Source organism: Podarcis vaucheri, assembly GCF_965113315.1.
Source record: "Podarcis vaucheri genome assembly, chromosome: 16".
Lineage (NCBI taxonomy): Eukaryota > Metazoa > Chordata > Lepidosauria > Squamata > Lacertidae > Podarcis > Podarcis vaucheri.
The window spans coordinates 1,179,879-1,206,172 of NC_138754.1; the positions used below are offsets into that span (position 1 = coordinate 1,179,879).

A 26,294-nucleotide genomic window follows, 5' to 3' on the forward strand; every position below is an offset into this window, starting at 1 on the left:
GGGTGAGGCTGGCCAATGAAGAGCAAGGAGCAGAGGAAGCAGAGCAAGAGGGAAGTAAGCAGAGTGTAGGTGAGGTCCCGGTTGTTGGCTTTGACAATGGGAGTGTCCCCATTCCTAGAGAAGACGCCAAGTATCCAAGCTGTGACCAGAGAAAAGACCAGAGCTAAGGAAGCTAAAACGAGCCCTAAAGGTTCTGTGTAGGAAAGAAAATGTTGGCGTTTGGGGATGCATTGATCTCTGTCCTTGTTTGGAAATTGGTCATCTTGGCAGTGGAAACAATAATCCATATCTGAAGAAAATAAAAATGAAATGAGTGATATATGAGTTCCAACAAATAAGACATTAATTAGTTGGAATAAGTATCAGAGATGAGTGAATATTGAAAACTGTTTGTACAATCTAATGTCATTATTCATAATCCGCAATAGGTTCTACTCTGTCCTTCATCTGGAGTTAGTGATCAGAAACATGGCCTTTGGTTGTGCCCTTAGTTGAGTTGGTCACACCCTGAGAGATCTTCATGGTGATGAGGCTTCTTGAGAACAGCCACTTTGGATTCAGAGGCTGGGCTGAGGACTGTTCTGCGTAAGGAGATCATTTCATGCTTTTTTCTGGCTCACACACCTAAAACTATGGGGTGGAGGGTTTGGAACATCTTCACCCTCCCCTAACAATGGAGCATGTGGGAATCAGGCAGAGAACACTAGACATATCCCACACCTATTTCCAGTGATCTCCTTTGTAAAAGTTCTGGATTTAGTTTCCCCAACTGTCTCTTTTTTCTTCCAGATATCAGTGCAGCTGCTCTTCTCTTTAGGAGTACTGAACTGCTAATAGAGGGAAAGAGTTGAAATAGATGTTAGGAAGCATTATACAAAATAGCAGATGATGTCTCCTACCCGTTTGATTCGAAATCATTCCATGTGGACACGAAGCACAATCAAAGCAACAAAATGGCAACCCCTCCTTCTTTTTCCTGCTGTAGCCTGGCTGGCAGTGATCATTACACAAGGCAAGGGGCAGCACCTAGCCATAAAAAGAGGAGAATCATAGAATCATAGAATCATAGAGTTGGAAGAGACCACAAGGGCCATCGAGTCCAACCCCCTGCCAAGCAGGAAACACCATCAGAGCACTCCTGACATATGGTTGTCAAGCCTCTGCTTAAAGACCTCCAAAGTAGGAGACTCCACCACACTCCTTGGCAGCAAATTCCACTGTCTAACAGCTCTTACTGTCAGGAAGTTCTTCCTAATGTTTAGGTGGAATCTTCTTTCTTGTAGTTTGGATCCATTGCTCCGTGTCCGCTTCTCTGGAGCAGCAGAAAACAACCTTTCTCCCTCCTCTATGTGACACCCTTTTATATATTTGAACATGGCTATCATATCACCCCTTAACCTCCTCTTCTCCAGGCTAAACATGCCCAGCTCCCTTAGCCGTTCCTCATAAGGCATCGTTTCCAGGCCTTTGACCATTTTGGTTGCCCTCCTCTGGACACGTTCCAGTTTGTCAGTGTCCTTCTCTTGTGCCTTGTGAACAACACAGTTTTAATCAAAGAGAAGAGATCAGCTGACTGATTAACATTATTCCAGAAAGGTGTGTTGTATGTGTAAATAAACTGTAATGTAAATATTGGGAGTGGATGAGAAGGGATACTGAATTTTTAACCTGCATAAGGATGGAGGAGTGAGAGAGGACAGGGAAGACAACAGACTTCGAAATGCAGGGAGGTGACAGAGAAGGTAAAATAGGAAGCACCACAAGACCATCAATCTTCTTTCAAAACTAATGGGTAACTTAGCGTCCCCTTGTCTTCTGAGCTGTAAATCTCACTTGGTTCTGCATGATTTACTTCTACATAAATGTGCAAAGCATCAAAATGTTAGTCTGAAATCCTATATATCAGGGATGTGGAACCTTTGGTCTGCCAGATGGTATTGGATTGTAACTCTCCTTAGTCAGAAAACCAGCCTGGCCATTGATCAGGGAGGATGGTAGTTGGAAGCCAACAATATTCCATATGCAAAATAGTGGAATATATCGCCATTATATACTTCTAAAGGAGGACCATAAAGAAGAAAATATTTACTTCTGAATTCATATTTGATGGTAAAATAACTTGCTGGAAATGGATTATACTTAAACAATTTGCTTATTAATGATAAAGAATGTCTACATTAACCTTATAATTTGTATTCTTAATAACAATACCTCGTTTTTTAAAATCCAATGGTCCCACCTGATTAAAAGATCTGTGCCATGTGATGGCTTCCTCATCCATGCTGAAGTCTACATTTTGTGAATCTTGTGGAACTATCTTTCCTACTTTCACTCGGGAGAAGGTTTGGTTTGGAAAAGTAACCCAGTTAATAATATCAAATCCACCTGCTAACTCCCCATTCTCATCAAAGGACACTAAGTCACCAGCACTGTTGTTGAAGGAGATACTCCTCAAGAATGAGTGCAGCTAGGCAGAAGAAAACAAAGGCAAAGTTTAAAAAAGGAGAGCTTTTATGGATTATAGAAAGGACAAAGTATCCATCCATATATTTCACACAATGCAAAGTAGCCCAAAACTATGCAGTCTACAACTTTTGGAGGACCTAAGTGTTTCTAGCAAGTACATCTGGCCTGCCCCTTGCCTGAGGGTTCAGCTCTGGGGTCTGTGTGCAAAGGCAAAATGGTGCCATGTCAGGCAGCCCTGGAACTGCCCCTCCTGGAAGGTGAGTTTGCAGGTAGAGAGGGAAAACAAAATGGTGAGCAGCTCCTGGTGGGTTTCCCCTGATCTCCTTCTTTTGTTTGCTTGTTTATTTACTTTCCCCCACCAAGCGATGCTTCCACGTGTCTTGACAGCCCATGTTCCTAGAGAGGCAGGGAAAGGGCACAGAGTGCCATAACTCCTTCAACTGCTCCTGCAAATGGAAGGGAAGTACAGGTCCTATCTTGATTGTGGCTCCTTCAGCTTGAAGGAAAAGGAAAACAGTTAAGGACTGAAAAGAATGTGGGGATTGTTGTAGAGGAAAGGTAAAAGCTGTAAAAGGTTGTGTGTGTGTATCTATGTCTCTCTCTCTGTGTGTGTTCATTCTATGGACTGTGTGACATCACCCATTAGATTATCCCCAAGCAAAGGTTTATTCTGAATAGGAAATCTTACCTGCCAAGGTTGCAGTCTTGGAGGATCGAGCCCACCTCTGCCTGCCATCATTCTGCGTTTTGAACTGGATGAGTGCATCTGATGTAAAGTATGTGCAATGGCATAAACTGAATTATAGATACTGTAACTTTGGCCAGTCATGGTCATTTCAAAAATATGCCCAGGAAGGCTCTCCAGACTCTCACGGCCAGTGCAGGTCTTTGTGTTTTTATTCTGCCCATTGGAAGCAGAAAATAAACAGTTGAATGCCCGTTGCCAAAAAGCCTGGAGGAACCCATCTCCATTTGGAGAGTTGGGGTTCAGGGTCTGAAGGAAGTCTTTAAATCCCTGGACTTTCTCTGTGTGAATTGCAAAAGACAAGGCACCATCAAAGACTTGTATATCGTAATACCTTTGCATTGTTTCTGAAGAGAAAGCCCACTGGGCTGTCAAAATCCACACAGTGCCTGTAGACCTCTCTGCAATATCTTCAGCTAATGAAAAGAAATATTGCATCCATTTCACAACAGTAATGGTCTCAGGTTCTGCACACAGAACTAATATGTTAACTTCTGAGGCCATCAGGAATGAGGACTTGGCCCGAATGAGTTCCAAGAAACTGATATCAACTATGCCCTGAGATACGGCTGGTAGTTTTTCATTGAAAGCTGTACAGACTCCATGCCGGGAAAGCATTGGCACTAAGCTTTGCATAAAGGTCTCTCCATTTTCATCATTGGATGCCACAATTCCTACCCATGACCACTGGAAATGTAGAAGTAGCAGGACAATCCCTTCATATTGATATTTCTCATTGGGCACCGTTCGGTAGAATGTCTGGGGCTGCAACTCCGGGCTTCTCCCTGGAGCTAATACACAGTAAGCAATCTGGAGGAAGAAATCAACCCCACAAGCATTGGAGAGTTAGAGCAAACGGTTATGGTTCATCCCAAGCATCTGCTTGAGGAACAAACCCATGAGAATTTCTCGACTCCATTTATGGATGCATGTTGATCTCACAAGAACATTACGCATATCACCAGCAGCTGTTGGTGGGGAGGAGGAGCAAGTTTCTCTGACCTCTTGCAACTGGCCTTGTGCAGCTTCCTGGGAGCAGGAGGAAGACTCCTGCTTCTGAATTTGCCCAGTTCCAACCTCCCTGCTGCTTCCCAGTGACACATGGGAGACAAAGTCAGGCAAGCACCAAATCCCCTCTCCTTCAGCCACTACTGCATAGCTCCCCCGTGTGCTTTTGTAATAGTTTTGTAATTTTTTCCCCACCTCCTTGCTCAGAAAAATGAACCAAAACAAAAGGAAGTATTGAAAATAAAGAAATATAATTGGGGCCTCCACATAGACTCTGACTTTGATTATGTTCAAAATTCATGCCTTGTGGAAATTCCTCAGCAGTTGCTTGCAAATATGGGAAGAGATTTTGGACTGACTGTGAAAGAACTCTTTCGAGACGTGAAGACCGACATAAAGGATTGCCAACTAGGCCGGCGGAGAGGGACTGAAAGAGATTTGAGAGCCTCGGACGTAAGGAATCCGGGCTAATAATTGCTATTTTGGACATGTTTTCGGAAGGGACACAAACCGGGGAAGGGAGGGAGGGAAGAATCTAGTTTCAACAACACCTAAGACTATGGGATTTAGCTAACAAGATTATTATTTAAGACAAAATGGGAAATCGTTGGAAGGGAACTGAGGTCCAACTTAGAATAAATTTAATTTTGCTTTTTTATATATATATAAAGGACTAATATTAAGATGGATAAGGAAATGCCAATTTGCTGATACAAATTTGGGAATAGGGATGCAAGGGAGGGGGTGGGGGGAAGTCAATGACCAGGGTTAGAAAATAATTTTTTTTTGGAAACTATATATGTTTGTTGTTTTACTTTTCTGTTTGTTTGTTTTTATGTTTTTCGTGTTTTTGTCTTTGTCTATATAAAATGTGAAAACCCAATAAAAATTTTATATATAAAAAAAAGAAAACCAGGAAGGTAAAGATTGTACCAGAGGCAGAAGAGCTTCACAGCCCCCACACTTACTATACCTGTGGAATCTTGTAGATGCCTAAGACAGTAGCCATGTGGAGGGAGATGTCAGAGTCAAGTCCCCCAATAACAGCTATCTTTTCTTTTTTCTTGTCACATATGAAGTTGGGGACAATCCTTTCTGTGATGGACAGAAGTTTCAGGGTGTTCTGATAAGTCATCCTTGCATTGATGTAGCTGTCATAGACGTGGAACCCAAAGGTCATATTCGGTGTGATATTAGGGCTCTCGTTTATCTCTTTCACAGCAAACACCAGGGAGAGGGTATTCTGGTAGTACTTCAGTACTTCACTAAAAAAGAGTTATACTATGTGTCAGAGGTATTCTCGTCCTCTCCCTGCAAATTGGTAACTTCCTGGTTGTCTCTGGCAAATCTCAAAATATTAAACATATATGCATTGTGTCTCTTGACAGTATTCAGTCAGCTTTAAGAATATTGCATCTAAAAAACGTTTAACTTTTGTGCATAACATTCATATTCTGAAATACACATAAGTAAATTAATCTCTGATCTGCAGGTGTACCACTGGTGCCTAAAATTATGGGTCTTCACAGGTGGCTAAAACAAACAGCCATTCCTACTATGTTAATTTTGCGAAGGGGGACATGGTTGCCACATCCTTCTCTTAATTCCTTTCGGCAACCAACGAACCCTCACTGGATGAGAAGTTGCCAGAAATTCTGACTGGTGCCTCTCAGATAGTTAGTGCTTGGTGTAGGTGGGGAGTAGAAACCAGAGCACATTGGATGGAACAGGATATATTCTTTCATAGTAACAGAGTTTCCACATTTCCCTCCTTCAGATAAAATTATGGCTGTACAACAAATACTTTAGCCAATGTTAATCATAATGAAGGCCCATTAGGATTAATAGATCAGACTAACTTAGATGTATTAATTTCAATGGGTCTACTTTACATATAACTCACTTTCGATACTTTGTTTTGCAAAACCAAGTTTGCAATTGCTGTTTTTATTACCCAATATGGTTTACATTGCAAAGCAGAGAATATAACCCAAAATCTATGATATTCAGGTGTCGCAGCTTCTGTGATGGTCAGATTAAATGATTGTGAATGTGAGGATGAAGGTTTGCTGCAAAGGAAAACAGATATTAATGGTGTGAAAGGAAACACAGAGGGAGGATGAGGATGAAGTTGGGAGAAAGCGGTGAGAGCCATGGGATCAGGTGATAAGAAAGCAGAACAGGCAGAAAATAGAGGCATCAAGAAGTGGAATCAAGCAACAAAGAAGGTGACCAGATCACAATGTAAAGAGAAGAAAATAGATGTTTAACATTCCTACTCGAAGAAAGCCACATGGAAAATTGTTCTGAGGATGCCAATGTATGTTTGGTGTAATTGCAGCATACATGAGCTCACCAAGAGTCCACTATGAAGGATATGGTTTTTTACTTACAAGAGTTCATCTATAAGCTTTGTGTTTGGGTGCTCATGGAAATCTTTTTCTTCAAATACAAAGCCAAAATAAGAAACAATTCCTCCAATGACTAGGTCCCCTCTCTGATAATTCTGGTATGGAATCTGGAAAGGCTCCGTCATGGTGCATCTAGCAGAGTCTTCCTTGCTCTCAGCTGGAGGCAACTGCAGCCACAGGAAGAGAAGGATCTGCAGCAGGAATGTTCCTACCATCTTGGGGCCAACGGGGGTGCTCAAAGTCAGATTTCTATCTCATCTACCTTAAACTGAATTGCAAGAACTTTCAGTTAATGATTTGGGTTATTTTGATAAAGGGGAAAAGCCAAAGATCGGATCCATGAAGACTTGCATGTTTAGAATTTTTCATCGGGACTCTAAATGACACAGGATTTATTTTTATATACACTTTCACACTCTGACATGGATTGTGTTCATGGCCTGATAAAATGTACATGGGATTTTGCAAGATGGATGATAAAACCCAGCAATTTGAGATAATTACTGGTTCCAAAGTTATCTCCTTAGAGCAATGAGCTCTGTGACTTCTAGTAAGATCAAAATAATAACGCATATTTATTATTGAGTAGTGCTCTTATTATTTCAAATGCCCCAGGCAAGCAAGCAGTCCATCTGCAAACTGGTGGCCTGAAGGGAGCTTCCTAGTCTCCCCAAAACTCTTGCTCAGTCACATTTCCCCTAGCTGTACATGTGTCACCAATGAAGACATGATTTTCAACATTTTAGACCCCAAGGATGCTACTTTGTACACCAGTTAAGGGGAGGGAGGAAATAGCTAAAATAATACAGATTCCAGTTGCAGGCGCAATACAGAGTGTTACATTTCCTTGCAAAAGGCAGAAATGGTTAGTGTTGTGCTGTGGCCAGAGTGTACCTTGATTTCAGTAAAGCTTGTGAAGAAACTGGGAAAATGTGGGTTGAATGAGGGAACTGTTAGGTAGATTGGTAGCTGGTTGACTGACCGAACCCCTTATGTTGCAGACAGGGTCATGTCCTGGCCAGCTGTGCTCAAAAGCATTGCCACAGAATCAGTAATCAATTCACCACTGCCATAATTGTGTCCTCACAATTTCTCCCAAAGGAGCTCTTTGGGGTTGCTCCAAATCTTTTTTATTGTTTACTTGTTAATTCTTTTATTATTTGTTTACTTGTTGATTCTTTAATTTCTAGGGATATGAGTACTTGGACTACTGCAATGCGCTCTACGTGGGGCTACCTTTGAAGGTGACCCAGAAACTACAACTAATCCAGAACGCAGCACCCAGACTGGTGACTGGGAGCGGCTGCCGAGACCATATAACACCGATCTTGAAAGACCTACATTGGCTCCCAGTACGTTTCGAGCACAATTCAAAGTGTTGGTGCTGACCTTTAAAGCCCTAAATGCCCTCGGTCCTGTATACCTGAAGGAGCATCTCCACCCTCATCGTTCTGCCCGGACACTGAGGTCCAGCTCCAAGGGCCTTCCGGCAGTTCACTCCCTGCGAGAAGCCAAGTTACAGGGAACCAGGCAGAGGGCCTTCTCGGTGGTGGCACCCGCCCTGTGGAACGCCCTCCCACCAGATGTCAAAGAGAACAACAACTACCAGACTTTTAGAAGACAACTGAAGGCAGCCCTGTTTAGGGAAGCTTTTAATGTTTGATGTATCACAGTATTTTAATATTCTTTTGGAAGCCGCCAAGAGTGGTTGGGGAAGCCCAGCCAGATGGGCGGGGTATAAATAATAAATTATTATTATTATTATTATTATTATTATTATTATTATTATTATCATCATCATCCCAGATTTCTAATTACATACATGTAAATAAAACAGCAATAACAGACACCTAGAATTATGAGCATGATTCAGACTTCTGGATTATTTAAAACTGTCTTCTTATTAGCTGCTCCCTGCTGTTCAGCTCAGGCCTCAGTAAAATAACATAGCATTTGGGGGAAAAGATGCAGCCCAGTAACCCAAAACTGGAGGTCAAGATGGAGAAGATCTCCACAGCCACCATGTATTTGCCCTTGGTGCTCAGGTAGGTTGGAACAAAGGACAACCAAACACTGCAAAAGACCAACATGCTGAAGGTGATGAATTTGGCTTCATTGAAACTGTCAGGCAACTTTCTAGCTAGGAAAGCCACTGTGAAGCTCACAATGGCCAGCCAACCCATGAATCCCAGGACACAATAAAACATGACAGTGGAGCCTTCATTACATTCTAGTATTATTTCTTCAGTCATTGAGTGCATGTCAACATCTGGGAAAGGAGGAGAATTTGCCAGCCATATGCTACAGATTGTGGCTTGAATAAGGGAGCAGGAAAGAACAATTGGGGTGCCCAATGGCTTCCCTACCCACTTCCTCATTCGGGACCCTGGCTTGGTGGCCATGAAAGCCAGAACCACAATGGCAGTTTTGGCCAATATGCAAGAAATTGCCACTGAGAAGATCATGCCAAAAGCAGTTTGCCGAAGGAGGCAGGTCACTTCCTCAGGCTGGCCAATGAAGAGCAGAGCACAAAGGAAGGAGAGCAGGAGGAAAAGGAGGAGAATATAAGTGAGGTTGCGGTTGTTGGCTTTAACTATGGGAGTATCGCTGTGCTTTGTGAATATTTGAAGCACCAAAGCTGTGATGAAGGAAAAGAAGAGGGCCAACGTGGCCAAACTGATCCCCAACGGTTCCCCATAAGACAAGAATGTTTTGTCTTTGGGGAGGCAGCCATCCTGTTCATTGTTTGCATATTGATCTCCAGGGCATTCAACACAGTCGTCCATGTCTGAAAAAGAAAAAGAAATAAAGAATTCTCAATGAAACAAAAAGGTCTTCTGTCCCGAAATTGGCACAATGCATCTAAGAGATGCCGGAATATATATGTGCTACTTCCATACTGTTTTCCCACTAGAGAAAGGAGCTTCTGATGCACAGGTAAAATTAAAGTTTGTGATGCATTTCTTACCCTCCTTGTTTGAGATCTTCCCTTCTGGACACGGAAGGCAATCATAGCAGCAGAATGGCTTTCCTTCCTTCTTGTTCTTTCTATAACCTACATGACAATTCTCATTACACAGAGAAGTGGGTTGTGCCTGTTCATAAAAGAAAGAAGGAAATCATTTGGGACTTATCTTCAAATAGTAAAAATGACAGTTAAGCAATAGCTTCCTATAGGTTTTTTGTTTTATCTGAAGATGATCTTAAATTCAGTGCTAATGGTAGCATTGGAACTTCTATCATTACTCCAGTACCTTTGCCTTTATGAAAACCATATTTGTAAGTATTTGAACTTCTTCAGAGATTAGCATGCCAATCTCTTATCAAATTAGAAAATGTTCAGGTGAAAGCTTATTGGGTCACTATCTCATATAGAAATCGCTGAATTATTTTTGACTTATACTTGCAATAGAAATTATTGAAATTCTGTCCCATCCTGGTAGTCTAACCACTGTTCCTTTAGCTTGGAACTTGTGAACTATGCTTCCAATGGTTTCTCTGGCAACATTCAGTGCTTTGCTTTCTTTTTGTATACTTGTATCTTTTTTGTGAAGGGTGATGATCTCTTCTCTTATCTTCTTGGACCATTCTCCTGACTTAGAAATATGGCTAACATACAGCAACATTTGACACTAAACAAACCCTTTTGCCAGTTCAGGTATTTCATATATTACAGCTCAAGCACAGCTGAAGCCCTTCATTAGTTGCATCAGGTGTGCTTGAGACTACACCTGTTGTATTTGTGCTGTTGTGATGGATTCTATTCTGGGGGTGGATAACAGTGAGACTGGAGAAGCCAGTATGAGTTGCATTTTCAGTTGAATTTGGGGAAACCACTTGAAGCATCCATTGAGTTGAGCAACTTTTGAAAACAGCTGAAATTCTGTAAATTTTGATAATAAACCTGATTTGCTATGGGGGTTGAATAACTTTGATTGCAGCTGTAATTGTTTGCTTTTTATGGATTCTTGCAGTGCTCTTTGCTTGCAGAGTTACCGTATATTTTGCTCTATAAGACTCACATTTTCCCTCCTAAAAAGTAAGGGGAAATGTGTGTGCGTCTTATGGAGCGAATGCAGGCTGCACAGCTATCCCAGAAGCCAGAACAGCAAGAGGGATCACTGCTTTCACTGCGCAGCGATCCCTCTTGTTGTTCTGGCTTCTGAGATTCATAATTTTTTTTTCTTGTTTTCCTCCTCCAAAAACTAGGTGCGTCTTGTGGTCTGGTGCGTCTTATAGAGCGAAAAATACGTACCTTCTTCATCACCTGCATGTGTCTTAAAATTTACTTTTGCAGAGGCAGGTGCTAAAAATAATAGTTTGTACCTGGGGTTTCTGTGAACATTCACTGTTAATCATTTAGCTCAGCAGCCAATGCAAGGGAATGTGTTTTGTATGTTTACCATAATGCTGCAAACCAATGAGAAGGTTAAAATAATGAATTGACTGTGCCTGGAGTAGTTGTGGGGTACAAATTAGGGCTGTGGAACAGATTTGGCCAAATCCCAAAGTAGAATTGGGCTGATCCAAAACTGAATCTGGTTTGAAAGGCAGGCAGTATCTGCAAAGAGCAGCACAGAGCTCTTTGCAACAGAGCTTTCAAATAGCCCCACACTGCACTTTGGATATGTGTGCCTGTTCCAAGCAGAGGAACACATGAGTGCAGTCAAATTGAGCAGGATTGAGCCTGCTAATGAGTAGAGGGTCCAATCCTGCTGTCTTCTTCACCAGGGGGTACCTAGAAAGATTAATTTTTTCCTCTTTTGACCATATTGTCTGAAAGAGGTTGATTTTGCCCCAGGTATTCCCTGGCCCAGCCCCAGAATGGTTTGGGGGCCTGTTCACAATCTTGAGAATGAATGAAGGAACAATAATAATAATATGTATATACTAATTAAAAGACATACTGGGCCTCCTCAAATTACATTGACTAGTGACACTTTGTTTATAGTTGAGACACTTCTGCAAATAGACATAGAAACAAGATCGCTTTCCTTTTATCAGTGCTGCAGCCTGATATTTCCTTCACAGATTAAGTCTGATTCTGATAATTGATGATTCAATGTGTTGAAATGAGGCAGTTTTGGGACACTGAGCAAAAAACTACTGGAAACCTCAAATAAATTCTTACCTGGTTGAACCAGTTGGGCCATATGATACCATCATCATGAATGGTTAACCTCTTTTCTGGGGGAGCTTGTGGGTCTATTGTTCCAACTTTGACTCTCAGAAATGACTGATTTGGGAATGTGACCCAATTTATTATATCCAATCCAGCTACTAATTTCGCAGTTTGGTCAAAGGAAAGTTCTTCCCCAACACTATTATTAAATGAAACACTTCCCAGAAAGTGGTGGACCTAAGTTTGAAGAGGAAAAAAGGAAATGATGAAGATGCCAAATCTTATTAAATATTAGAAATATTTGTACAAATAGAGTGCTTATCTTCAGCATTTAAGAGGTATAGTTCATGGTCTCTTTAAAAGATGTATGTTAGTGTCTTTTGTGTTTTTAATGAGGTTCTTCTTCAAAAATGGATGGAGCTAAAAAGGAAAAAGGAATTAATGAGCAGTGCTGCTTTCTAGAAAAAGAGGTGCTGGATCTCACCACGAACACCTTCCTTGTTCCCTTGGAATGGCAATAGCCACCCCCCTGAGAGGGGAGAGAACTGAGTTCCAGCGAGTTCTCGCTGAAAAAAGACCTGTTCATGAGGATATACAAAAGAGTGTTATTGTAGAACACAATATTCATTTAAATGTTTTGTGAAGGCTAATTTCAATTGTAGCAATGATCATTGTGGAGGTAAGATGTGGTTCTTTTAAGAATTAAAGTAAGTCTTGGCCTAAATTTCAGGCCAAGACTTATTGTAGTGACCGAAAACCCAAAAGAGAGTTTATCAAAGACATTAGAAATAATCCAAGACTTTGAAAAGGGAGTGGGATTTAAACTTAATAGCTCGAAAACAAAACTCATGGTTAAAAACTTAACAAACAACAAAGAGAAGATTTGGAAAAAATCTTGAATCTAAAGATCTGTCAAAAAGTAAAGTTCTTGGAAATATGGATAACCTCAAAAATTATCTATATATTTCAAGAGATTTATATAAAATCATGGACTGAAATCAAGAGAAACCTAGATATATTTAGTAGAGTGAAAATGTGTTTTGGGGGAATGATATCCACCATAAAAATGAATGTGCTACCAACAATACTCCTTTTGTTTCAAACAATTCCTGTAATGGCTGCCTTCAAAAATGGCGGAGACATTTCAAAATACATCTGGCAGGGAAAGAGACCAAGGATCAATCATAAACTCCTAATTGATATCAAGGAAAGGGGGGCTTTTCTCTGCTGGATCTTAAATTATACTACGAGGCAGCTTGCCTAACTTGGATTAGAGAGCAGTATACATTAGAAGATTCAGACCTACTAGATTTGAAGGGCTAAGGCAATCGGTATGGTTGGCACGCTTATTTATCATATGATAAAGTAAAGATTCACAAGAACTTCCTAAACCATATCATAAGAAAATCTCTGTATTCAGTTTGGACAAGATACAGAGATCTCTTGGAACCTAAAACAACTGGTGGATATCCCCCCTAGAGGCAAATAGCCCTTGCGCCATTGGATGGCCCTAGAGGCAAATAGCCCTTGCGCCATTGGATGGCCCTCGTCCACGTCATCCTTAGGTCATCCAATCCTGATGGTCTGGGGGCGTGGCGCGGGCTATTTAAACTGCCTGTGGCCAAGGACTCGTCCTGTTTTCTCCCTGCCTCCCTCCCTTAGCTTAGGCTCTTTATTTCTTGACCTTGCTGTGGACCTCGGTTGATCACCTTGGTTGTCCAAAGGGCCTGGTCGGAATTTTTCCCGACTTGACAAATTGGCACTGGCCATTTGGTTTTTTGCTTACCTCGTAGCAAATTGTCACAACCTTGTAAGCTTTGGCACTTAGGCATTGGAGTATTAGGTTGAAGGTGAGGGGAAGTAGTACCATCACCTACCCCTCCTAATTCAAGGGTGTTCCTTTAAAGGAATCTGGGGGCATGGCACGACGGCATGGCGTGGTCTCTGTCCAAAGCCCCGAACAGGGGGCTAGGGCCATGGCACGAACCCTAGCGATGACCCTGGGAGAGTTCCTCGTTGATGTGCATCAGCAGGGCTCCCCCTACTGGTGGTTATCCCTTCCAAGACTCCTGCAGATGTGCAGGAGTTAGATATAGTTGTGTGGTTTCCCATGCCTAAGCCAATGCCACTCACATTCCATAACCAATAAAGTTGTGGCCTTTTTCACCCATTAACCTAAAATACTGTTTCATGTGTCTTTATTCCACTTCCTCGGTGGGTCTGGGACCTTGCCACGCAAAGAAGAGAACAAACTAAAACTCAAAAAATTTGAAGAAATAAGAGACCACTTGACAGACTTGTTCCAATACCATCAATTATTTGAAACATTTTAAGCCGATAAAAGAAAGGGATTTGTGACAGAACCATCTAGATTAGAGGAAGATCTGATTAATTCAAAAGGGAAAACTTTGTCTAAAATGTACGTGGGAAGTCAAGGAGGAGGAGGTTAAATCCATTATGATAAAATGGCCCAGGTCTTTGGGTACAACATCTTAATGAAGGACTGGAAAAATTAACATGAAATTCACTGTTTGCTACATATTGAGAGAAAACTTTTTGAAATGCAGTATCGTTGTTACATGACTCCATTAAAACTATCGAAAATGTACAAAAACATATCAAATCAATGTTGGAGGTGTGGAGAAGCAGTGGGTTTGATGTTGCACATGTGCTGGACATGTTAAAAAAAACTAGAGTGTTTTGAGATGAGATCTATATGGAACTTAAGAAAATGTTCAGGGTTTCATTCAAGAGAGCCAGTGTGGTGCAGTGGTTAAGAGCGGTAGACTCGTAATCTGGTGAACCAGGTTCGATTCCCCGCTCCTCCACCTGCAGCTGCTGGGTGACCTTGGGCCAGTCACACTTCTTTGAAGTCTCTCAGCCCCACTCACCCCACAGAGTGTTTGTTGTGGGGGAGGAAGGGAAAGGAGAATGGTAGCCGCTTTGAGACTCCCTAGGGTAGTGATTAAGTGGGATATCAAATCCAAACTACTACTACTACTACTACTCTTCTTCTTCTTCTTCTTCTTCTTCTTCTTCTTCTTCTTCTTCTTCTTCTTCTTCTTCATTTATAAAATAAAACCAGAGGCTTTCCTCCTTGGAATAGTAGGTCCTGATATACCAAAGACCATAAGGGAATTATTTTTATAGGCAACTGTGGCCGCAAGAAACCTTATAGCTTCAAATTGGAAAGGCAAAAACATACCATTAAAATTGGAGTGGCAACAAAAGCTAGTGGAATATGCAGAGCTGACTAAGCTAACAGAAAAAATCAGAGACAACACAGACCTACTATTTATAAACAAATGGTGTTTATTTAAAATATATATTAAAGAATGCTGTAACAATACAATGTCTGTGGCAGCCCTCGAATAACTTCTGTACTGAAATGATTTAGCATAAAGAAGTATAATATCAATGCCAAGCTAATATCGAAAACTGAGATAGCTAGTGCACTGAGCAAATGAAGAAATAAAGGCATTTGGAGTAGACGGGAAGTCAATCAGTCTGGTGGAAGATTTTGAAGACTATGTTATCATAACAAGTATTAAAACTTTCTTGTTGTGGTTCATATATGGTGAATTTCGATTTGGTGTTGCGTTTTACTAAGTTGAATAAAGCAAAGAAGAGGAAGAAGAAGAAGAAGAAGAAGAAGAAGAAGAAGAAGAAGAAGAAGAAGAAGAAGAAGGAGGAGGAGGAGGAGGAGGAGGAGGAGGAGGAGAAGTGGCCTACATTTTATAGAACTTATACCACAAATATTAGACAGGATGTTCCTTTAGATAGGTGGAGAAGCTATGTAGATAAGTTGCTCATCGCTTTCCAGACATGATATCTTGTATCTAGCAATCTATAGCCATATTTTGCTATTCAAAGGACAAGTGAACCCACTTTAAAGTGATGGCAGCATTTCATCCACCATGTTTTCCTAACCATTAGTGGATAGTTACTTCCTCCCAGAGAGAAAAGTGGAATGGGTTTCCCCTACTGACAGAGGTATTCAAGAAAACTCCCCCTTTTAGCTCAGCTCCAGAGTTGATTACAGACATCTGTATTAACTGGAAGACAACATTACCTGCCACGGCTGAAGATCTGTAAATTCCCACCTTGCTCCACCTGCCATTGCTCTACAATTTAATTTGGTGGACTGCATGGTGTGCAAAGCATGTGCCAAAATATAGATTGCATTGTAGATGCTGTAGCTGTGGGCTGTCATGCTCGTTTCAAACACAGACCCAGGAAGGCTCTCAATATTCTCCTCCCCAGTGCAGAATTCGCCATCTTTCTTCTCTGAAGCAGAATCATTAAAACCACAATTAAATGCCTCTTCCCAGAAAACCCTGAGAAAGCCATCTTCTTTTTCCAAGGTAGGCTTTCTCATCTGAATAAATTTCTGGAATCCTGGAAGATCCTTAGAGTGAACTGCAAAGGATAGAGCCCCATGGAGGAATGTGATGTCCCAACCTCTTTGAAAGGGAAATGAGGTGAAGTCCATCTGGGCTGTCATAATCCAGACTTTTGTATTTCCTTGCATTGGCACATCATTCGTTTCTGCAAGTCTGGGTATTGTTCTCATTATCATAATTGTTTGAATTTCCCCATGCACAACCACAGCATTGGCAGTGCTTCCCACAAAAATGTTCATTGTTTTTGAACCTTCTTCCACCATTTCATCAAACTCACCAGAAGAGGTAGCTGTAGGGAAGCTTTCTATATAATCAAAGCAGATGCCCTTCTGGGCAAACATGGGGAGAACATTTTGTACGAATCTCTCTCCAGGGTCACCATGGACAAAAAGCACACCAATCCACACCCAATGGAAATGCAGCAGTAACTGGAGAATTCCCTCGTATTGCTGAGTCCCATCTGGGAATATCCAGTGGGTGAAAAGGGCTTGCATGTCAGCATTCGTCACTGGAGAAGAGCCATAGATGAGCTGAAGAGGGTCATTGTTAAAATCAAGGGAGGAAAGGTGATAACAAATGATGATTTCAAAACACCAGTTAGACTCAAAAGCAAATTTCAACATATTAATTTAGCTTTTTGTTTATTTCTGATACTTTAGAATCTACTGTTTGGGGAACAGAAATGTCTTTCCATCAAATAGAACAATTTTGCAGTTATGTTTATGGCAGAATTTGCTGTATCTAAAAGAGGATACAGGAAAGAACAGGTAAATAAATGCTTGTTCACAGAAAACCCTGATAAAGCTTTCTCATCAGAAAAAATTCCTAATAATGATTCCTTGAGTTAAATGCAAAGGATAGAGAACCACGGAGGAAAGCAATTTCCCACCACCTTTGCATAGGTTATGATATGAAATCCACCTGGACTGTTCTATTCCAAACTTTTGCCTTGGTTTGTATTGGTGCATCATCTGTTTCTGCAATATTGGGCATCCTTCTCATTATCATAATGTTGTGATTTCCAACATTCACACCACTCCTAGGGGCCGAGGCAGTTTCATTCACACCAGTATTCAAGGGGCATCCAGATCCTCATGGCATCACACGCATGACGTCAGGATGTTGAGTGACATCATGTGCATTAAGTCATGACGTCATGCCGCATTGCACATGGGCCCCCTCAATCCTCTGCAGGATCCCGTCTGCATGGGTCTCCTTCCAGTCAGGAGGGGAGAGATCTCCTAGAAAGAGAAGACACCCAAACCCTTAAGAGGGCTGGGTGATCCCCTGAGGCTGTTGTGCTATTTGGAGAAGCTCAGGAGTGGGATTGATAGAAGGTGGGGAAACGGACAGAAATACTATCTTGTATAAGAACTGAAACTGAAACTGTACCACCTATGCAATGAGGTTTAAGAAACTGAAGTAATGAAAAATGGAAATGAGCTGATTGTTTACCAATTGTAACATCAAGCTGAAAATAAGCAAACACCATTTTAAATAAGCTCTAAGTTCACTACCTTGTTTTGAAGCCCGTAAAGGTAAAGGTAAAGGTACCCCTGCCCGAACGGGCCAGTCTTGACAGACTCTGGGGTTTGTGCGCCCATCTCACTCAAGAGGCCGGGGGCCAGCGCTGTCCGGAGACACTTCCGGGTCACGTGGCCAGCGTGACAAAGCTGCATCTGGCGAGCCAGCGCAGCACACGGAACGCCGTTTACCTTCCCGCTGGTAAGCGGTACCTATTTATCTACTTGCACCCGGGGGTGCTTTCGAACTGCTAGGTGGGCAGGCGCTGGGACCGAGCAGCGGGAGCGCACCCCGCCGCGGGGATTCGAACCGCCGACCTCTCGATCGGCAAGCCCTAGGCGCTGAGGCTTTTACCCACAGCGCCACCCGCGTCCCTTTTGAAGCCCGTAACATCCACTAAATTGAATATTAATAAGTTAACTGTTTCCTGAAAGAACTTTCTCTCCTGATACATCTTTTGTCTTACCAACTTTATTCTGAAAAATAAATCTTCCTTATTTTTTCAACTTCTGCCTGAAGTTGACCATTACCTCACACACGCTAGATAACCCATGGTGGTTACAGAGTTTTAATGAGGGGGGTCTGCTTCAGAATGATTCCAATATCACTTATTTCTGTTGATTTGGAATGTTAAAGTTATCTTGGGAAATATATAAGTGATCTTTCAGCAGGCATAGCAAACACACAGTTGTGCTACCACAGGCAGCAGATGTTTTGTTACAGTCCTACACAGGAGTAAAGTGTCCAATGAGGAATTCTTCCACCTGAGTTTTTCAGGAGGAGTGGAACTGAAGCAGACCTATTTTCCACAACCTGCATTTTTGGTTGAAAAATACCAACCTATACCCATTATTTGCCATTCAATTACCAGCATGCAACCCAATGAGACTAGTCAGAGACAAATATAAATGGCTTTATTGATGATGCATGTTCCATGCAGACCTCTTACTCTGGGCATCTTGTACGTAGACAGGATGGTTGACATGTGGAGACATAAATCAGGTTTTGGTCCCCCAATCACAGCCTTTGGAGTCTCCTGAACATCACACTTGTAGTTGGGGAGGAGTCTTTCTTGGCTAGAGAGAAGTTCCATGGAGGCTTGGTAGGTCCAGCTTGCACTGAAATGGCTGTTATAGATGTGGAAACCCAGAGACATATTGGGCAATATTTGGGGATTTTCATTTATCTCTTTTACAGCAAATGCCAAAGCCAGGATATGCTGGTAGAGTTGTGTCATTGGTCTGTATGGAGAGTGACATAGTGCATAACAATTCACATTCACAAACATAGAAAGTGTAGGGATATATAGAAACACAACCCTGGATGTTTCACTGTGCTGAACATCTAACTCCTGCCACGTCACAGGCGGCCTGGTCCTGATTACTACTAGTTTTCCTCTACAGAAGAGGAGGACAAAGTCTGGTTTCCAAAAACTTATAATAAATTCACCTCTAACCTGAATAAATTACCACTTGGCTTTGCTTGAAGTCAAATATTAAATAAGAAATCCTTCGCTCACCATGGTTAATGAGCGGAAAGCCTTAACAAAGTGAATGGGGATGTTACTTTCTATGCTGCCTTGCAAACTTTTTTAAAAAACTGAACACTGGTATAAGCCTACCATATAAGAAGAAGAAGGATATCACACACTGCAGAAGTGAGTTTGAATTATGAGATTTGCCCCCAGGTCTCAGAATTACATGGGGGGGGAGGGTGGTATTATTCATCATACACTAGTGGACAATATTGTGAAAACATTTTGGAAAGTATGTGTCTTTGTAGAAGATTATGAAAAGCTTGGCCTATTGCTCAAGATCCCAAAAACCAAAGTGCTGCACCAAAAAGCACAAAACAACCCTTCTGCAGTGCCACAAATCCAACACAATGGTGTAACGTTGGAAAGTGTTGATAACTTCTCCTACCTTGGTAGTTATCTTTCCTCAAGGGCCGACATTGATGCCAAAATCCAGCATCGCTTGTGACTTTGCAAGTGCGCTTTCTCCTGCATTGTGTTTGAGGACTGGAATATTTGCAGGGAAACCAAAATGCTTGTTTACAAGGCTATCGTACTACCAACCTTACTGTATGCTTGTGAAAAATGGACCGCTTATAAACGCCATCTCCAACTCCTCAAAAGATTCCCTCAAGGGTGTCTCTCGAAATTTTTACACATCATTTGGGAAGACACACAAACTAATGCCAATGTACAGGAAGAAGCAAAGATCACCAGTGTTGAAGCAATGATTCTTCAACATCAACTTCATTGGACTGGTCATGTTGTCTGGATGCCTGACTATTGTCTTCCGAAGCAACGACTCTATTCCAAACTCAAGAATGGAAAGCGTAATGCTGGTGCTCCAATTGGAGAACAGCTTTTAAGAAAGGTGCCATGGACTTTGAAGACACTCGAACTCAGGACGAAATTGAGCTAAGAGGAAGGCATGTTTAGAAAACCCTCACTGTGATCAACGTCTGCAAATCTATGTCCTCACTGTGGAAGGCCATGAGAATACAGAATTGAACTCCACAGTCACATACAGATTCACTGTTAAGACTGTCTTCATGGAAGACAATCTTACTCAGCTACGAGTGATCACCAAAGGAAGCAAATAGCCAAATAAAAGAAGTTATGCACACAAAACCATGATAAAGGGTATTTCATAACTTTTCACCATTTATGTTAGTGTAGAAACTTTTTGCTGCAATTGCAGCTCTGCAATGACATCCCATGGAGTAAAGCAAAGATTTTAATTCACCAGGCGTTTTAATGTGAAACCAAGATTGTATGACTGTTATATAAAATATGTGCTTTATTCCTTGGTTGCTTCTGACTAAAAAGTTTATTCAATCAGCTCCACAGATATTCTGTTGGATTCAGGTCAGGGCTATTCAACACAGTTTGTGGCATTATATTCTGCATTAGATTACCTTTCTAATGATATACTGTAGAAGTTCATTCTAATTTTATACTTTTCTTATGAGCTGTCAAAACTTAGAAATACAGTTTTTCCTATAGTTTTCCACAATTTTGACCACTAGTGTAATGAGCATCACCTTCATCATATGTCAAATGCAGAAAAATATTCATTCCAGATATACAATACAGTTTTTAAAACACACACACACACACACACACACACACGCACACACACACTTCCTTACATAATGTCATCGAAGAGTTCAGGTGTAGGAGGTTCATTGAAGGCTATGCTTGAAGTTATATGGATTTGAGACATAATGCCAGCAACAACAACATCTCCAGACTGGAAATATTTGTGAAGAATAGGAAGAGGGTCACTGATGGAACACGGAGCAACAGCAGCCTTGCACTCATCTGGAGGAAGCAGCACTGATGTTAACATCATGGAAAGTACCATTCTGCACAGAGTATTGTGCACAGAGTCTGAGGCAGCAGCAGAAATACCAAGATTGCAAATATTACCATGTTGCAGGGAATTTTTTAGGCGACAATTCATCTCTTTGCACATTGTCATCTGAGTGATACTGAGCAGCAAAGTCTCACTGGGATGGTTGTGAAAGCCAGATTTTTGCAGGGAAATGAATCAGTGATCAGTCTGACAGAGCCCTTGGTGTAAGGCCAAAGTCTGAACATCACAGGAGATATTAATAGTATCTGCAAGTCTTGATTCATAGTTTTCATGCAGCTACTGGAATTCCCCAGAGACTCAAAGAAATGATTGTGATTACTTTGATAATTACAGGAGACTTCTCAGCTTCTCAGTGATTTTTATTGGGGGGGGGGAGGGGAAGCATGTTTATCACATCACAGCCAAAGTCTCAGCTGGTCTTCCTTAGTAGGGAGAGCAATAAGAGTTTATGGAGAGTCAGCAAAAAAGAGAAAAAAGGTTACCCAGAAAACTACTTAAGGTGAAAATATATAATAAAAGAATAAATGCTTTACAGCCGATTTTTCAAAGAGGTAAAACAAACAAACAAAACCCTTTGCATAACCTTTAAATCAAGTACGTTACCCATTTTATCAACAAAAAATTGCATTACATTAACTAACACCATATGGACAGACAATATTTTTCAGTGGAGAGCCAGTGAGATGTAATGGTTAGAGTGTTTGACTAGGACATGGGAGACCCAATTTATTACAGTGGTACCTCGGGTTACAAACACTTCGGGTTACAAACTCCACTAACCCAGAAGTAGTACCCTGGGTTAAGAATTTTGCCCCAGGATGAGAACAGAAATTGTGCAACGGCAGTGGGAGGCCCCATTAGCCAAAGTGGTACCTCAGGTTAAGATCGGTTTCAGGTTAAGAACGGACCTCCGGAATGAATTAAGTTTGTAACCAGAGGTACCACTGTACATCCAATCCAGCTACTAATTCCCCATTTGTATCTGTCCTGTATGGAGAAGATAAACTCAGAGAATCTGGGTCTCATTTGTAGGCAAATGAGTACTAGTGGGTAATAAATGCCATTCAGATGATTTGAAGCCCCACTTGGAAATGTGGCAACTTCACATTGTGAAGCCAGGTGGATGTGTACATACATGTGTATCTACAGGTGGATGATGACTGAAAGTATAGCCTTGGCAGAAGTTACGTGTTTCACACTGATGATCTCTCCCCATGAAGGGATATACCTTTAGCACCCAATGAATGGAAGATCAGTGTATTGGCAGGATAACAAATTGGCAGAACAACTTTATGAAGTTAAAAATTGTTCTCAGCTTTATTGGTTACAGATGTAGGTTGGAGGCTATTTCTAGGAATGAAAAGGATAAGAGGTGATAAATACAAGGAATTACTTTTTCTGGTCTTCTTCCAATAAATGCGAGTAAACAATGGAAAAATTAAAAGCATCAACGCAAGTTGATTCCTATTTGCTCCTCAGAATCAAGTGGTCTTTGCTGTTCAAGTCAGGCCTCAGAAGAATGATGTACAATTTGGGGGCAAAGATACAACCCAGCAAACCTGCGCTGGAGGCCAAGATGCAAAAGACCTCCACAGCCACCATCTGCTTTCCTTTGGTGCTCAGATAAGAGGGAACAAAGGACAGCCAAACGCTGCAGAACACCAACATGCTGAAGGTGATGAACTTGGCTTCGTTGAAACTGTCCGGCAACCTCTTGGCCAGGAAAGCCATAGTGAAGCTGACCATGGCCAGGAGTCCCAGATAACCCAGGACAGAATAAAACATCGCGACAGAACCTTCGTTGCATTCCACAATGATTTCCTCCGCCAGAGAGTCCATGTCCACATCTGGGAATGGAGGAGCCGTACAGAGCCAAGCAGCACAAATGCTGGTTTGAACGGAGCAGCAGCCAAGAAGAACAGAGTTTGTGAGAGATTTCCCCACCCATTTCCTCATCCTGGATCCTGGTTTGGTGGCCATGAAAGCCAGAACCACCGTGATGGTTTTGGCCAAGACACAAGACACCGCAATGGAGAAGATGATGCCAAAAGCAGCTTGTCGTAAAGAGCAGCTGACTGGGTGAGGCTGGCCAATGAACAGCAAGGAGCAGAGGAAGCAGAGCAAGAGGGAAGTAAGCAGAGTGTAGGTGAGGTCCCGGTTGTTGGCTTTGACAATGGGAGTGTCCCCATTCCTGGAGAAGACGCCAAGTATCCAAGCTGTGACCAGAGAAAAGACCAGAGCTAAGGAAGCTAAAACAAACCCTAAAGGTTCTGCGTAGGAAAGAAAATGTTGGTGTTTGGGGAGGCATTGATCTCTGTCCTTGTTTGGAAATTGGTCATCTTGGCAGTGGAAACAATAATCCATATCTGGGAAAAATGAAAATGAAATGAGTGATATATGAGTTCCCACAAATAAGACATTAATTAGTTGGATTAATTATCAGAGATAAGTGAATATTGAAAACTGTTTGTACAGTCTCCTGTCATTATGCATAATCTGCAATAGGCTCTACGTTTTGATGGGGCTAAGGTGCATGGGTTTTTCATCTACTCTGTCCTTCATCTGGAGTTAGTGATCAGAAACATGGCCTTTGGTTGTGCCCTTAGTTGAGTTGGTCACACCCAGAGAGATCTTCATGGTGATGGAGGCTTCTTGAGAACAGCCACTTTGGACTCAGAGGCTGGGCTGAGGCAGTGGCGTAGCGTGGGGGGTTCAGGGGGGACCGGCCGCACCGGGCGCAACATCTGGGGGGTGCGCGCTCAGACTCACAACTCTCTGCCCCTACCTGGCTCACTCACTCTCTCTCACTGCAGTGCTGGCTGTGCGAATCCGATCCGAGTTGCCGGGTCGCTGCCCACTGTGGAGGGGGGAGGGGGGTGCCAGGCGTGCGGTGCGGTGGGGAGAGAGAGTGAGGGACTATCAGGTTAGGGGGCACAAATTACTTGCCTTGCCCCGGGTGCTGACAACCCACGCTACGCCACTGGGCTGAGGACAGTTCTGGATAAGGAGATCATTTCATGCTTTTTTCTGGCTCACACACCTAAAACTATCCATTCCTATCAATGTAGCATGTAGGAAGAGGCAGATAACAGCAGACATATCCCACACCTATTTCCAGAGATCTCCTTTGTAAAAGTTCTGGATCTAGTTTCCCCAACTGTCTCTTTTTTCTTCCAGATATCAGTGCAGCTGCTCGTCTCTTTAGGAGTACTGAACTGCTAATAGAGGGAAAGAGTTGAAATAGATATGAGGAAGCATTATACAAAATAGCAGATGATGTCTCCTACCCGTCTGATTCGAAATCATCCCATGTGGACACAAAGCACAATCATAGCAACAAAATGGCAACCCCTCCTTCTTTTTCCTGCTGTAGCCTGGCTGGCAGTGATCATTACACAAGGCAAGGGGCAGCACCTATCCATAAAAAGAGGAGAAACTGTAGCTCTCTTGTGCCTTGTAAACAACACAGTTTAAACCAAAGAGAAGAGATCAGCTGACTGATTAACATTATTCCAGAAAGGTGTGTTGTATGTGTAAATAAACTGTAATGTAAATATTGGGAGTGAATGAGAAGGGATATTGAATTGAATGGAGAGAGGCCAGGGAAATAAACAGACTTTGAAATACAGGGAGTTGACAAGGAAGGTAAAATAGGAAGCACATACATGAGCTTCAGAGAAGCACCACAAGAGAATAAATCTTCTTTCAAAACAAATGGGTAACTTAGCCTTCTCTTGTCTTCTGAGATGTACCGTAAATCTCACTTGGGTCAGCATGATTTACTCCTACATTCATGCACAAAGCATTAAAATGTTATACTGAATTCCTATATATCAGGGATGTGGCCACCTCAGGAGAAGACTCCCTGGAAAAGACCCTGATGTTGGGAAAGATGGAGGGCACAAGGAGAAGGGGACGACAGAGGACGAGATGGTGGGAGAGTGTTCTCGAAGCTACCAGCATGAGTTTGACCAAACTGAGGGAGGCGGTGGAGGACAGAAGTGCCTGGCGTGCTCTGCTCCATGGGGTCACGAAGAGTCGGACATGACTAAACGACTAAACAACAACAACATTACAGTATGTAATTTTAAACCAAGTTCACTGACATTGCTATGAACTACGGTTGGTGGCTGTCAAGGGGCCTGGTAGGAATTTTCCCAAATGGCAGATTGGCACCAGTCATTTGGTTTTCACCTACCTTGTAGCAAACTGTCACAACTCTTCGGTATTGGAGGTTAGGCATTGGTGGGGGTTACAGTCCTATTGTTATGCAAATGAAGGGGAAGGAGCGCCATCACCTTCCTCCAAACAAGGGTAGTCCGGTAAAGAATTCCGGGGGGGCGCGTGGCCTTATCCTAAGCCTAAGGAGGTGTGGGCCCATGGCACGCCCCCATGCGGTTACACCTGGGGGAGGTCCTAGTTGATGTGCCTCAGCAGGACTCCTCCCACTGGTGATTAACCCTTCCGGCTTTAGCTGGTTAGTAGTTAGGACCAATGCCTAAGGCCAATACCACTCAATTCCTGTAATTAATAAAGTTGTGGCCTAATTTGACCCATTAACATGAATTATTGTGTCCTGTGTCTTTATTTCTTTGCGGGGAGGCGGGAACTCGCCACGCAATATCACATTTTAAAAAATCCAATGGTCCCACCTGATTAAAGGATCTGTGCCATGTGATGGCTTCCTCATCCATGCTGAAGTCTATGTTTTGTGAATTTTGTGGAGCTATCTTTCCTACTTTCACTCTGGAGAAGGTTTGGTTTGGAAAAGTAACCCAGTTAATAATATCAAATCCACCTGCTAACTCCCCATTCTCATCAAAGGACACTAAGTCACCAGCACTGTTGTTGAAGGAGATACTCCTCAAGAACGAGTGCAGCTAGACAGAAGAAAACAAAGGCAAAGTTTTATTGATTTTACAAAGGAGAAATATCTATCAATATATTTCACACATTGGAAAGTAGTAAAAACCGTGCAGCCTACAAAATTCGAAGTAATTCTAACAAGTACAGCTGGCCTGCCACTTGTGTGACGGTTCAGCTCTGGGGTCCGTGTGCAAAGGCAAAATGGTGCCATGTCAGGAAGCCCTGGAACTGCCCCTCCTGCAAGGTGGGTGTGCAGGGAGAAGGGGGCAAAGAAATGGAGAGTAGCTCATGGTGGGTTTTCCCTGCTCTCCTTCTTTTGTTTGCTTGCTTGTTTATTTACTTTTCCCCATCCAAGAGATG

General features: G+C 42.2%; 1 protein-coding gene across 1 annotated transcript; it reads right to left on the minus strand.

Moving 5' to 3' along the window:
* Positions 1-22,532: 22,532 nt before the first annotated feature.
* On the minus strand, positions 22,533-24,864 carry LOC309520527 (vomeronasal type-2 receptor 26-like; the record flags this gene model as incomplete). Its single annotated transcript, XM_082202424.1, has 3 exons — positions 24,734-24,864; positions 24,356-24,482; positions 22,533-23,434 (listed from the first exon to the last, which is right to left on the minus strand). Exons 1-3 carry the CDS (start codon positions 24,842-24,844, stop codon positions 22,533-22,535), a joined length of 1,140 nt encoding a protein of 379 aa, XP_082058550.1. The 5' UTR covers positions 24,845-24,864.
* Between the last annotated feature and the right edge of the window lie 1,430 nt (positions 24,865-26,294).